Source organism: Dipteris shenzhenensis, chromosome 13 (assembly GCF_047967505.1).
Source record: "Dipteris shenzhenensis isolate YYH24624 ecotype China chromosome 13, Dip_SZ_1.0, whole genome shotgun sequence".
Taxonomy (NCBI): Eukaryota; Viridiplantae; Streptophyta; class Polypodiopsida; order Gleicheniales; family Dipteridaceae; genus Dipteris; species Dipteris shenzhenensis.
In genome coordinates, this window is record NC_141608.1 from 19,543,285 (window position 1) to 19,557,033 (window position 13,749).

Here is a 13,749-nt window from a genome sequence, read left to right on the forward strand (position 1 = left end):
CGCAAATCACTCTGGTTGTAGTTTGAGCTATGTGCGCTCATTCATGGTTTGCATTGAGTTATAGTGGATGCTTTATTATCCATTTTAATGCATTACGATCCTTGTTGGATGCGTTGATAGGCCCATATTGCCTTGTTAGCACATAGATGCTATTTTATGCTGAGGGACAGCTTTGATACATTACAGTTGATGCACTAATAGTGCTATGCTGTCTTGAATGAGACATTATCGATGCTTATGACCACGGGACAAACACGAATTAGAAAACAAGAAACGATTAAGAGATATGGGGTTACATGCAAGAATTATAAAAAAAGAAAAAATAAACACTTGAAAAAAATAAGAAATAGTTTAAGGTGAAATTGTAGAGGGGTCTTATAAATTTAACTAGTTGTAAACTTAAAATATAGACCAAAAATCTATAATTGAAATATCTATACACACACACACACACACACATATATACATATATATATGTATATATATACATATATATATATATATATATATATATATATATATACACGTATGTATACATATATATATATATATATATATATATATATATACGTATGTATACATATATATATATATATATATATATACATATATATATATACACGTATATATATACACGTATATATATACATGTATATACATACATACATATATATATACATATATATATATATATATACATACATACATACATACACACACACACACACACACACACACACACACATAGTGTGTGTGATATATATATGTGTGTGTAAGTAACTATCTATTTATAAATTAAAGGACAATGTTTAGAGAAAATGTTTACAGAGCAAGATGGTCCAAATAACAGCAAAAAAAACCGAAAGGGAGGAGAACACACAAAGCGGATGTAAAGATATATATGTGCATAAATCTATAAGTATACACCTGGAGCCAAACCACTCTGTGAAGAAGAAATGAAAAGTTGGCCATCAAGAGTGAAGCCAACACTGAATGTGTGCATGCGTGCGTGTGTGTGTGTGTGTGTGTAAAACAACTTTAAAGGAAAAACACCAAAAAGTTGGAGTTAAAGAGAAAGGAGTAAATAATTTTTTTTAAAAATGGGGACTATAGGTTAGTAGAGGAACCTAAACAATCAAAGGAAAGTGGATATAAAAAAGAGAAGCTAAACAAATTGATCAAAAAGTTAGGAGAAAAAAAGAAGGATCTTACAAGAAAGTTTTAAAGTAAAGATATTAAAAAGGAAAATTTAAAGTAAAATTTACAGATATAGATATAAAGTAAATGTTACATACATAAAGATATAAAAAGGAAAATTTTAAGTAAAACTTACATATGTAGATTAAAAAGGGAATTTTAAAGCAAAATTTTAAAGTAAAGATAAGGTATAGGTTAGCGAAGGAGATAAGACTAGGGAAGGAAGGAGTAGGTAAATAAGAGATAGCAAGGAGAGAGGCAGAGGCATGAGGAGAGTGAAGTAAAATAAACATCCAAGGAGGGGACTGGTACATGGGATGGACCTATGTATTGCAATTGATGTCAAAGTAGAAGAAAAGAATATGTTGCCAAGAGAATGAAGGAAAGGTAGCGAGACACATACCTGATGAGCTATCCAAGAACCTGAGCAAGATGCCCAAGCAATGATGAAGCACCTTGACATTTGAGCAAGAGAACAACATATATACAAAGGCCAACACATAACACATGCACAAGAAGATTGTGCCAATTGTGGAGGGGTGGTGAGGAATTGGAAGAACGCTATGCATACCATGAAGGAGAGCTCAGGGAGTCTTAGAGTGGGCATGCAACAAGGTGAAGGTGAGGGAGTAAGCTATGGACAAAAAAATAAGGAGCCAGCTAACTCTGTCAGAGATGAAGAAAGTTAAGAAAGGAAACATAGAAAACAAGATACTGGTTGGACAAGAAAAAGGTGGTAGGAAAAGGCGATGTTGGAAATGACTGACGGCTTGAGTTGGGGGGTTGGGTTGATTTCTCATTGATTTGGGGGTTGTGTTGAGTGTGTGAAAGGTTGTATGTGTGTGAGTGGGTGTGTGTGAGCATGTGAGTTGAGAGAAAATGTGTGCATGTGTATGTGTGTGTGTTTAATAAACATATATATAGAAAAGAAACACACCCACACACACATATATATGCTTATTAAACATATACATATATGTTTGTGTGTGTGTGTGTGCGTGCATGCATGCATGTGTGTGTGTGCGTGTGTGTCTGTGTGTGCATGCACATGTGCTATAAGACTCTCTCTCTCTCTCTCTCTCTCCAGTGTACATATTTTTAAATCTCATATGCCACCCTATGGATCCACATTGAGGAAGTCCACATAGAAAAGGTCATTCTTCAATTTTGTGTCATTGGAATCATTTGATTCTTCTTGCTAAGAATCTTTTGGTTTCTTATGTATAACTATGTATATAGTTCCCTTACATGTCCTTGTTGAAGATAGAAGCGTGAAGATATATATAAGATAGTGATAGCCCTAATATATGATTTGAGTACGGGTAGACATAGTTTTTGGTGTTGGGCCTATTATCTAGGCTTAGGTTAGCCAAATATAGGTTGATAAAGGAGCATATAGGTTGGATATTAGGTCAAGCATTGGACCCATTCAAGGTATTCATTGAGTATTGAATTGTACTATCTAGGATATATTGGTAACAATAGTACATTGTATTATCATTTTATGAAATATCCTACAACTTAATGTCAAAATAGATAAAACCCCCAAATCATTATCATTCTAATAATAAATGTTATTACCAGATTGTACTTGATTGTGTAAGGCTTCTTTTCATTTTTAAGTGTATAGATGTAGCCTAATGTTGAAAAAGTATATTCACTATGCTGGCAAAATTTTCAAACATAAATATTTATTATATAAAACTTTGGCAAATTTTCATGGAATTCATTTATGATTTTATAATCCTAAAGGCTAAAGTTGCCACTTTTTTAAATTTTGGTTTCAAATCTTGGTGAATGCTTTAAGCTTTTATTTTTATAGGAGCATATAAACTTTCACAAGACTCATAAAATGTTCGCTTATTAGTGAAACTAACGTTAAAAAATCATCCTTGCCTACAACACCCATTTCATTAATTTTGGATTTTACAAAAACAATTCAGCCCAAAAATCATTCCCAAATGAAAAGTGAAAGTTGAAACACTATGATTTTGCATTTTTAAATGAATAAAATGCACCCTTTTTCTATTCAATCAGTGAATATCTGTATGTAAAAAAGGTGCAAAAAAAGATTTTGAAAATCCCTTCTATTGGACCCACATGATAAACTTATATATTTATGAGTGACTCCACAACCCCTCCCCCCCCCCCCTCCAATGGCAATGATTAGGCAAGAATGAAGAAGGGAAGACAAAACCCTCAAGTTTTCATAGCAACACATTGGGTTGCCTCCCCAGGTGCTCACACAATGAGTCTAAGAAGGTCGAGCTTCAGGATGGTAGGCTATAGGCAAGGAACATTGAGCTTGAGCTCAAAGAGCAAATGATGCAAAAGCAGATTACAACACGATTCCCTATGGGTAGCCCACGATGCATTAAGATCCCCACAAGATCATGAGGCCACAACATGGGCAGTAGTTAAAGAGGAAGCATCTCGTTTAAGGTGCTCATGCAAAGCATAATTTTTTTAGTGTATGTGAGTTTAGTCAATATGATGCCTATGTAACTCTCCATATTTCTAGACCAAGAGGCCATAACATGGGTAATGGTCAAAGAGGAAGCATGTCGCTTAAGGTGCTAATGCAAAGCACACATTTTTTAGTGTATTTGAGTTTACTCAATATATTGCCTATGTATCTCTCCATATTTCTATACTGAGAAAACATTAGAGCTCCCCCATGTCCTTCCTCAAACCCTTATTTGAGATTACTTTTGACGTCTAAAATGAGCTCTTATAATGATCTTGAAAACCACTTACATAAAGGACAAGAAGCACAATATCTTAGGATATTTTCGTATTGTAAATGGAAGGATTTGAATTTGATTGTTGGAAACCCATGATGTTGATAAAGTGATAATGGTTCATGATGTTCCATGTTGTTGGTGCTCACTTCAAACCATATAATAATTTTAGAAATCTACAAACTTTTTGCTCTTGACCTTTGACAACATAACCTTCTGGCTATAGCATTCAGATTTTTCTAGAATATTCAAGAAAGAAATTTCATATCCATCAGATGTATTTCACTAATCAAAGTGTGATGGCAAAGTAATAAATGTTTTGTTGGTTGTAATTTTTGTAAACAGATAAATTTTCTTAATAACTTATGCCATATCCTTGTGCATAACTTTTTGCAACAAGTTTGGCTTTATTCATATCAATGGTACGATCTTGCCTAAAATTTACTCTATAAATACACTTGCATCCAATGGGTTTTTTGTGTACTAGACGATTAGAGAAAGTCTAAGTCTAGTTTTGATGAGATCATTTACCCCTTATGCATGGAGTACTTTAGAAAAGCTTGGGTTTGGTGAAGGCTTCTACAACATGGTCTCGTCTCTGTTCGGTAATGCCTCAACAATTCTCTGTCTAAACGGTGGTGCGCTGGGCTGCTTCGACCTCAAAGCACTCCATCCGCCACCTCCTCTTTGCGATAGGGACGATTTCCCTGATTCATAGAGTCAAAAGTGCGATGAGCGGGGGTCATCTTCATGGGATTCACCTACCCTCTAGTAGGCAGTTTAGCACATAGTTGTTCGCCGACGACACCATGATTGGCATCTTGGAAGATAGCCACAGTGTCGAGTCTCTTCTCGCCATCATTGATCTCTTCTACACATCCTCTAGATCCTGTTATAGCTGGCAGAAAACCTTTGTGATCAGAACCACTAATGGCCCCCCTCCAGCCTGGCTCACCGATAAACCCCTTTAGCTCGTTAAGAAAGGCAAAATCATCAAGTACCTTGGTACTCCTATTGGTTTGGGTGTGACTTTGTGCCAAAGATTTGACTGGCTTCTTGAGAAGATTAAAGCTAAATTGAAACCGTGGCATGGGCTAAGTCTTGGTTGGAACATGCAAATCTTGATCATCCATCATATTTTAGCTACAACGATGACCTATGTGGCCTTGATTTGGCAATTCTCAAAATGGCAGTGGCAAGAAGTAGAGAGACTGTTTCGGGCTTTTCTCTGGATGGAGGAAGCGGGGAAAAAATGTATGCACTATGTTCTCTGGGAGCCCCTAAAGCTACCCAAGTGTCAGGGAGGCTTGGCCCTCCTAGATATCAAAAGACGCAATATCTCACTGCTTGGCAAGTGGATGCCACGCTCTTTTTGAGCCCCTCCCCGTGGGTGGAATTTGTAGTTCACTTCATCAAAGTAGGCTGTTCCAAGTCAACGGGTACCTAGAAGGAGCTCCACTGGTACCACAGACTTATCTCAGGCTTCCCTCTTAAAACTGTTAGATCTGACCTCATTGCAGGTTTAGTGGCGGCTTGGAAGGAATGCAACAAAAGTTTAAGATAGAAGGGAAAGTAGGGGCTAAAAGATGACGCTAGCTTGGCCGAATCCATTTGGCAGAGCCATGCATCTAGACGAGAGCTATTCACCCTCCATGACCTCTCAAGAGCCTGTAGTATGTTCAAAAAAGGAATCAGAACGTGGGAGGACATATGGTCTCAAGTTCACGCTGAGTCAGAGTGAAGTCGACTTGCTGGAAGCGGTTCTAGAATGCATCCCGGACAACTGGCCAACCAATTGCATCTGCGCAATGGATGGTTGTCAGAATCAATGGATCATGGGCAGGCTCAACCGTATTTTTGCAAAGACAATCAATAGGAACTTGGTGGCTCAAGAGCTGCAGTTTTCATCCCTTAACAAGAAATGGCAGGTGAGAAGAGGACCAGTTTGGTGGTAGAACACATTTAGAGAAATCTAGAAGCATTGTTTGACTTGGAAGGCTAGTTTCTTGCTTTGGAAGGTCAGGGGTACTTGGAAGGAGCTCCACTGGTACCACAAACTTATCTTAGGCTTCCCTCTTAAAATTGTTGGATTTGACCTCATTGCAGGTTTAGAGGCATCCTGGAAGGAATGCAATGAAAGTTTAAGGTAGAAGGGCAAGCAGGGGCTGAAAGGTGATGCTAGCTTGGCAGAATCCATTTGGTGGAGCCGTGCATTTAGACGAGAGCCGTTCGCCCTCCATGACCTCTTGAGAGCTCGTAGTATGTTCAAAAAAGGAATTAGAACATGGGAGGACATATAGATTACTAGTACAGCCGACCGGTACACTCTTGAGCATCTCCGTCTCAAGTTCATGTTGAGTCACAGTGAAGTCGACTTGCTGGAAGCGGTTCTAGAATGCATCCCGGACGACTGGACAACCAATTGCATCCATGCAACGGATGGTCATCAGAATCAGTGGATCACGTGTAGGCTCAATCATATTGCCGCAAAGACAATCTACAAGATCCTGGTGGCTCAAGAGCCGCAGTTTTCATTCCTTAACAAGAAATGGAAGGTGAGAAGAGGACCAGTCTGGTGGTGGAACACATTTAGAGAAATCTAGAAGCATTGTTTGGCTTGGAAGGCTAGTTTCCTACTGTGGAAGGTCATGAATCATTGGCTCTCGGTTTGTGGATCGCTAATGAAGAGGATGCCTATCTCCCTGATTTGCCCGTCGTGTAATAAGGCTGTGGAAGCCTTGAAGCATCTATTTTGGTCCTGTCTAGTCTCCAAGGAAGTCTGGTTCAAATTCAAAGCAACTATTAGAAAGGCGTGAGTAATGGCCCATTTCTACATCAAAGGCGGTTGGAGGATGGTCCTTCTTGGGGAAACATCAAGGCTTCCCTCTGCCCTCATCGCTTATTTTGCTGGCCGTATGTCCACGTGATGGTGTGTTTCTCCATTTGGGAGATGAGAAATTGTTTGGCATTTAAAGTGCAGATCGGGTTGGGTCACAGGGAGTTTGCAATCATGGCCATGTTCAAATCAAACTTTAGAGACAAGTAGGATGGATGTTAGGAGAGAAATCACGTTGTCAGTCATAGCCTTCTCTACATTGGATCTCAAATGTAATCACAAGCTCTAGTCTTGCTCTATTAGCATAGGCCCTGGGTGCTTCCCACATAATCAACCAAGTTTTGTATATGGTCCAGTTTGGCTTGATCAACCACCTCGTAATATATATAACTTTTTTTGGAAAAAAAAAAGTTGAATAGGATTCATCAGGCCTGCTTGAGCAAATTGAAAGTTGAGAGAGAGAGAGAGAGAGAGAGAGAGAGAGAGAGAGAGAGAGAGTGATGGGTCCAAAATAGCAACAAGAGAGAAAGGGGGATGAAAAAGTGGAAATCGAATTTCGCTTCTTAACTCATGAATCATTAATAAGTCCATGCCAGGGGTAGGCCAAAAAGTACAATAGTCCATTTAGCATTATGCTTGGTTTGATTTTAGTTTACTATAAAGGTGTTCTAAGGAATAAAGATGATACTATTATGTGGGTGGTCTAACTTCTTTATATTTTGTAACATCATTATATATTTAGCATTGATGAGGTTTACACATCCCACTCTCTTTTGGAGTTGTTGTTTGACATAAGGGTCTTAATTGGCTCATGGGTAAGAAGTTATTTATTGCGCCTTTGCCTTCTTGTAACAAAACAACAATATCGACTGTCAAGGCGAAAAACCTCTATGGGAGGTAGGGACATGTAAGTCGTGCACTTCCACCTGCAAAAAGATTGCGAGCACTAAGTTACGGTCACAGTGAAAGGCTACGCATCTTCTATAAACAAGTGTCATGCATATAATACAAGTGTCATGCATGCTTAAGTTACAAATTTGAGAAGCGGATTCGAAAAGCGACATTGAAATGAAACGTGAAAAAGGAGACTGATGGGAGCGAACTGTTGTGTTCTGGATATATTTCAAGGTAGAGGCAAGATAGAGGGGAGGCTGAACTGGGGCGGCAGGCAGAGTGGCGAGCATACGTTGGGCTTATGGCTGCTTGTGTGTGACACGAGCTCCACTGTGTCCGAACACAGCCGGTCACCAACGGCATCATGGTCTCCACGTTCCCGTCAACGCTTCGACCTTCCTGCAATACGCTCCAAGTTTGGAACTCCCTTAGTTCATGCACATGTATTGCTTGATCTTTTCTCCACGCATGGACCATGCTGCAGGAGAGGATTCTCCCCAATCTGCTCTTTACCGTAGAGCCTCGTCCTTTGCTGCCTTGTCTATGTCACCTTTCTCCTAGTTTTGCTCACACACACACTATAGAGCTCTTCAACGGGGCACCCATCTGTCGTTTTCTCTTCACGAGACAACCGACTATAGGAGAGACCACACAATGCCTCTTTTCACAGTTTATTCACTGGCATCATTGCAGCCTTTGCGAGCTTGCTTTACCGCAGTCACCAGCAGATGTGGGCTCTGGCGTAGGGCCATATCTTGCAAGGTTGAAACGATGCCCAGGATGGCTGGTTGAAGCCGGTTGTAGTCTTTGTCTATGAGCACTCGAGGATTTGAGACTAAAAGGGAGATAGTGATGAGAAGGAGCTGGAGCCTTTGAGACTGAGACGGAGGGAGAAGAAGAGAGGGAAAGACTACCCTCGTGTCTACTATGGCACGCCTTTGCTTCCATTTCAACCATTCTACGTCTTATGGCCCATAGTCCACAGCTTTTTTCTTGCAGTCTTCTCGGCAGTTCGTGTGTCCTTGCCAAGCTTAGACTTTTCACATTCTACATGACATAGTGTCCATCCTAGCCACGGAATTCCTTCCTTTAATTTCTTGGATCTTCCTAAGGATCCGGATCGTCCACAACAATTATAGGCGCCCACGAATCCGTTCTTTTCATTACAGAGACAGACTTTGCAACAATCTTTTTGGTTGCAATCCTCGAGGAGCGTTCCCTTGTAGCTCCTGGCTCATTATAAATACCCCTTGCGGTCCGAATCGCCCTGTGTCCTTCCTCTGAAGCCAACCATTAGCTTGAATGTCATGCATAATCTATGAACAACCTTCTGTTCCTGTGCTACCTGTTAAGCTTTGAGGATCGTGATACCACGACACTTTAGTATTCCTGCAGTTCCTGGAGTGATTGGTAAAAGTTTCAGCCTAGACACTAGGCAAGGTAGAGTAAAGTTTGCTTTGCTCACCTAGCTATGGCACAAGCCGAAGGGAAGAGGCAGTGCCTTCCAATCCGTTTTGCGATTGCAGTGATTATTCCTCTGCAAATACTATGCTTGAGTACATTAGTGTCCAGCGCGGTAGAGACAGATGCTTCCCTGCTCCTCACGGCAGGGAAGCTTCAAATGTTTGTAGACAAGCTGCCCATGATGCCTATGATCAAGGGTTTCGACGAGAGAGACGGAAAGTTAGTACCAGCAAACCTCACGATCGGCATGTACATGAAAAGATGGGTAGGAACGAGAAAACTCTTTCTTCACTTTCATTTTCTCTTTCTTCACTTTCACCGTTTGAATAGGAACAGAGCTAGTCGTCTGGCATTTCATTCTTTCCTGAGCTCAGAAAAATGTTTCGTATCATGTCATTTATACACTTATCAAGTTGATTCAATTCTTGACGAAGTCTTCTGATAGTTCAACATTTGGGCAATTGACTGATAACCGCATAATTTTATTGGAATTGCAGAAATTTCACAGAGACCTGCGTCCATCCAAGGTCTTCGCATTTGGTACTTCCTCACAGAAAGCAACTGTTCCTGGACCGACTATATTGGCAATGAGTGGCGTGGAAACATACATCAAATGGGAGAATCATCTTCCTTCGAGCCACATTTTCACCGTAGATCAAAGCTTGGAAGCTGCAAAGCCGAGCTCCGGGATTCCCACAGTGGTACACTTGCATGGCAGCGTAAGCGAGCCTGAGAGCGATGGCAACGCACGCGCTTGGTACACAGCGGGCTTCAAGGAGAAGGGAGAAAACTGGAAGAAGGAGGTCTTCGTTTACCATAACGTTAGACACACAGGTGACATGTGGTACCACGACCACGCCCTGGGATACACGCGATTGAATCTGTTGGCTGGCTTGATCGGCGCTTACTCAGTACGCAATCCCTCTATCGAAGATGCGTTCGGTCTTCCAACGGGCGAGTACGATCGGCATCTCGTCGTGTTCGACAGGAGCTTTACTCGGAGCGGTGAAATCTACATCAACTCGACAGGCGACAATCCATCCATACATCCGGAATGGCAGGCAAGCTTTCTGTAGGTGAATGGTTATGGTTTGGCATTGTTTGCTTGATTCTCTCTAGTCGTATAACGTCCTCCTGGATGAGAATTTGGACGTTAGAAGGTTAAGATTTTGCATCGTTCGGGCCGATTCTCGTCGGAATGTGCAACGTTTTGAAGGAGGCATCGTAAGCGTAGATCAGTGTTCGTTCTGGATGAGATTTTAGATGTTAGAAGGTTAAGATTTTGCATCGTTCGGGCCGATTCTCATCGGAGTTTGCAATGCTTTGAGATGGAGGAAGAGATTTAGCATTATTTGTGTGGAATTTTATCCGTCGACTTCAACAGTCAGCATCGTTTGCGTGAGTTCCTTACGGTGAATTTGCAGCTGAGTTCTGGTGAATTTGCAGTTGACGTTCTTGTTGAACTGCAGCCCGAGTATTTTGGCGACGTAGTCATCGTCAACGGCAAGGCCTGGCCATACTTGAAGGTGGCCCGGAGGAAGTACCGCTTCCGTATCATCAACGCGAGCAACGCGCGCTTCTACCGCTTCGCGCTGGACAACGGCCTCAACTTCACGCAGATCGCATCGGACACCTTCTACTTCGACAAGCCCGTGGTGATGAAGGAGATACTGGTGGCGCCGTCGGAGATAGTGGACGTGGTGGTAGATTTCGCGGAATCACCGATGAAGGAGGTGGTAATGACGAACAGCGCGGTGTATCCGTTTCCGGGCGGGGATGCACCCAACGAATTGAACGGAAAGGTGATGAAGTTCGTGGTGATGAAGAAGGAGGTGACGGACGAGAGCAGGGTGCCGGAGAAGCTTGCAGAGGTGGAGAAGCTGCAGATGAAGGACGCCATAGCCAGGAGAAGCATCGTGCTTTACGAATTCGACAGTCCGACGGGAGATCCGACGCATTTGTTGCTTAATTTCAAGAAGTTTAGTGATCCGGTGACGGAGAAACCGACGGTAGGGACGACGGAATTGTGGGAAATCGTCAATCTGACGCCGGACAACCATCCATTGCACGTCCATTTGGCCGGATTCCAGGTGGTGCAGCAGCAGCAGCTCAACGGTACTGACCAGCTCGCCAGGTGTGCCCTCAAGCACCTCGGGGTCAATGCCTGCCGCGTGTCCGACTACACCATCGGCCCGCCCGTCCCGCCGCCCGAGAATGAGCGTGGCTGGAAGAACGTATTCAAGATGCAACCATCCTACCTCACCTCCATCCTCATCCGCTTCTCCACCATCGACTTCCGCCCCTTCCCATTCGACGCCGCTGCCGATCCCGGCTACGCCTACCACTGCCATGTCAGTACTCTCTCTCTCTCTATCTCATCTGTTCCATTAGCACTATTTGTGATAGTTCTAGCTTGAAGTCTCTTTTGACCTACACAATCGAAAAAACCCTCTAGTTGCAGAGCAAGGGCAGGTCAAACGGTAGGGTGTTTGCCTACTGGAGCTGGCTGCCCACATTCAAGTCCTCTAGGTGTAGCATTGGTCTTTGGCTAGGGCGCCCCTCGTCATGAGTGGGTGGTGAGTCCAGAAAAAAAAACTGCCATTTGAGGATGATATATATATATATATATAGATATAGATATAGCTATATATATAGATATATATATGTCTTTTTATTTCCACTCACACACGCATGGCCAACTTTGAGCGACCAATAGCATGTGGCCTACATTGAAAGGCAGCAGAGGAGCATCCCAATGGGCAAACACCCAAACTGCTTGAGCCATCTAACATTTTCTATTATAAATGTTGCTGCTGCTTAATGCTACTGCCTCTTAAGTTGTGTACTAGAGGGGACATCATAATTGTTGCTTCATGTCAAGCTCACTCCCATAAGATCTTGGTGGTCTAAAACACATGAACACTCCCATTTGCACACTTTGCATGCTCTATCTCTCTCTCTCTCTCTGTGCATGCGCATGTGTGCCTGTGCACACACGTCCCCCTACCTTTTAAGTCTTCTAAATATCATATAAAAGAGAATCACAATATCTAGACGAACATTATGCTTGATCTTTGCATGACATTGCTTATCTACTTTCATCTCTCTCTTATTGCTCCAAGCTAATACTCACTTTTACGTTGTGCAGATCCTTGACCACGAGGATAATTCTATGATGAGACCTTTTCATCTTATTCCTTGATAGAGCATTTATGAACACATGTGTAGAGAGTGGTTATTAAGTTTTTGCCATGGCATCTCCCATAGTTTATGATTTAAATCCCAATTTAGCATGCATGCTTACATGTTTTAGGTTTTGTTGTTCTAATTTGACATCATTCATGTGTAGAGATCAGATAGGTCTATTAAAGGAGAAGAAATTGCATGCAAAGAGGTATTATAAACATTTCATGTACTATTCTTTAGACACAATGTTATTTAGGTGCATAGAATCTTTTATTTTAGCCTACGCTTCATACAACAAGGATGAAGACATGTGTTAAGATTTATACTCTTGTTGTGGTTTAAGAAATAAATTTACTAAAATTCCAGTCTTTGAGGTTTGTGGATATTTCTAATTTCGGATGATGTTTTTAGTTTTAGATGACTTCAATGATCAAAGTATCATTAGAACCATCATAAACACCGTTCTAGTAATTTTGGGAAAATCTCGATATTTTGGAAAAATGAAATTGGGAGAGAGAACCTTACACTCTCCCATTTTAGGATCCCTTCCTCATACTCTTCTCATCTTTCTAGCCTTACACTCTCCCATCTTAGGATCCCTTCTTCATACTCTTCTCATCTTCGCTCTAGTAGAGTGGATCTCTTGTTTCATACATAGTCACTGTGGATCTTTGGTTTGTTGCTATATAAATTGTTTCATTAATTTTGGGAATCTCTTGTTGCATTTATAGAGGCCCTTATACTAAGACTGCCAAATTCAATTAATTTTGGTTTTGTTGTTTTAGACAACTTAATTTAGAGTGTTTCATTAATTTTGAGAACGATGCATATGATATTTATTTATGTCTTTGATATCATTTTAATAAAATAATTGAGATGTTTCATTAACTTTGGGAACGAGCTATTTGTTATGTAAACTCAAAAATTTTGCTCGATTGCAACATTGCACAAGCCACCTACTCACCTTAAATTAATTAGTATTTGACAATGAAAACCTGAAAATTTATTGCAATGCCATAGAAGAGAGTTACTTTTATTGAATTATCAACACATCTATATAATAGATGGAGAAAAAGTATAATGCCATTTGTTTAAAGCAATGCCTTAAGTTAAGCTAACCTTGTTATTCATCATGACATTGTCAATGGCCATTATTACACATTCAACCAACAGGAAGACAATGATCTTAACTACTCAATACAAGCCAAAATTTAAAGACAACACCTTAAGAGTATTCAGTGTTATCTCAATCTACACTCTTGTCAATTACTTCATCGATCCCTACTAGGCCTGCTTCTGCTTTCTCACACACAAACGGTGGAACTTTGATCTTCTTGAGATTTCCCCCCCCTTTTGGTGTCCAGCTCCATACTATTAAGTCTGCTTGCTCCCAACGTGTAGGATCCTTGTCATTGCAAATCCAAAACTTCT

General features: G+C 41.0%; 1 protein-coding gene across 1 annotated transcript; it reads left to right on the forward strand.

The window, feature by feature from the left end:
* Window positions 1-8,504: 8,504 nt before the first annotated feature.
* On the forward strand, window positions 8,505-12,520 carry LOC147895132 (multicopper oxidase LPR1-like). Its single transcript, XM_087383751.1, has 4 exons — window positions 8,505-9,397; window positions 9,630-10,193; window positions 10,602-11,483; window positions 12,281-12,520. The coding sequence occupies exons 1-4, from the start codon at window positions 9,140-9,142 to the stop codon at window positions 12,332-12,334; spliced, it is 1,758 nt and encodes a 585-aa protein (XP_087239877.1). The 5' UTR covers window positions 8,505-9,139; the 3' UTR covers window positions 12,335-12,520.
* The last annotated feature ends 1,229 nt before the right edge of the window (window positions 12,521-13,749 follow it).

Coding starts and splice junctions, on each gene's coding strand:
- LOC147895132 (XM_087383751.1), top strand. CDS start 9,140: ATGGCACAAGCCGAAGGGAAGAGGCAGTGCCTTCCAATCCGTTTTGCG. Junction 10,194..10,601: donor CCATACATCCGGAATGGCAG/GCAAGCTTTCTG, acceptor GTTGAACTGCAG/CCCGAGTATTTTGGCGACGT. Junction 11,484..12,280: donor GCTACGCCTACCACTGCCAT/GTCAGTACTCTC, acceptor TACGTTGTGCAG/ATCCTTGACCACGAGGATAA.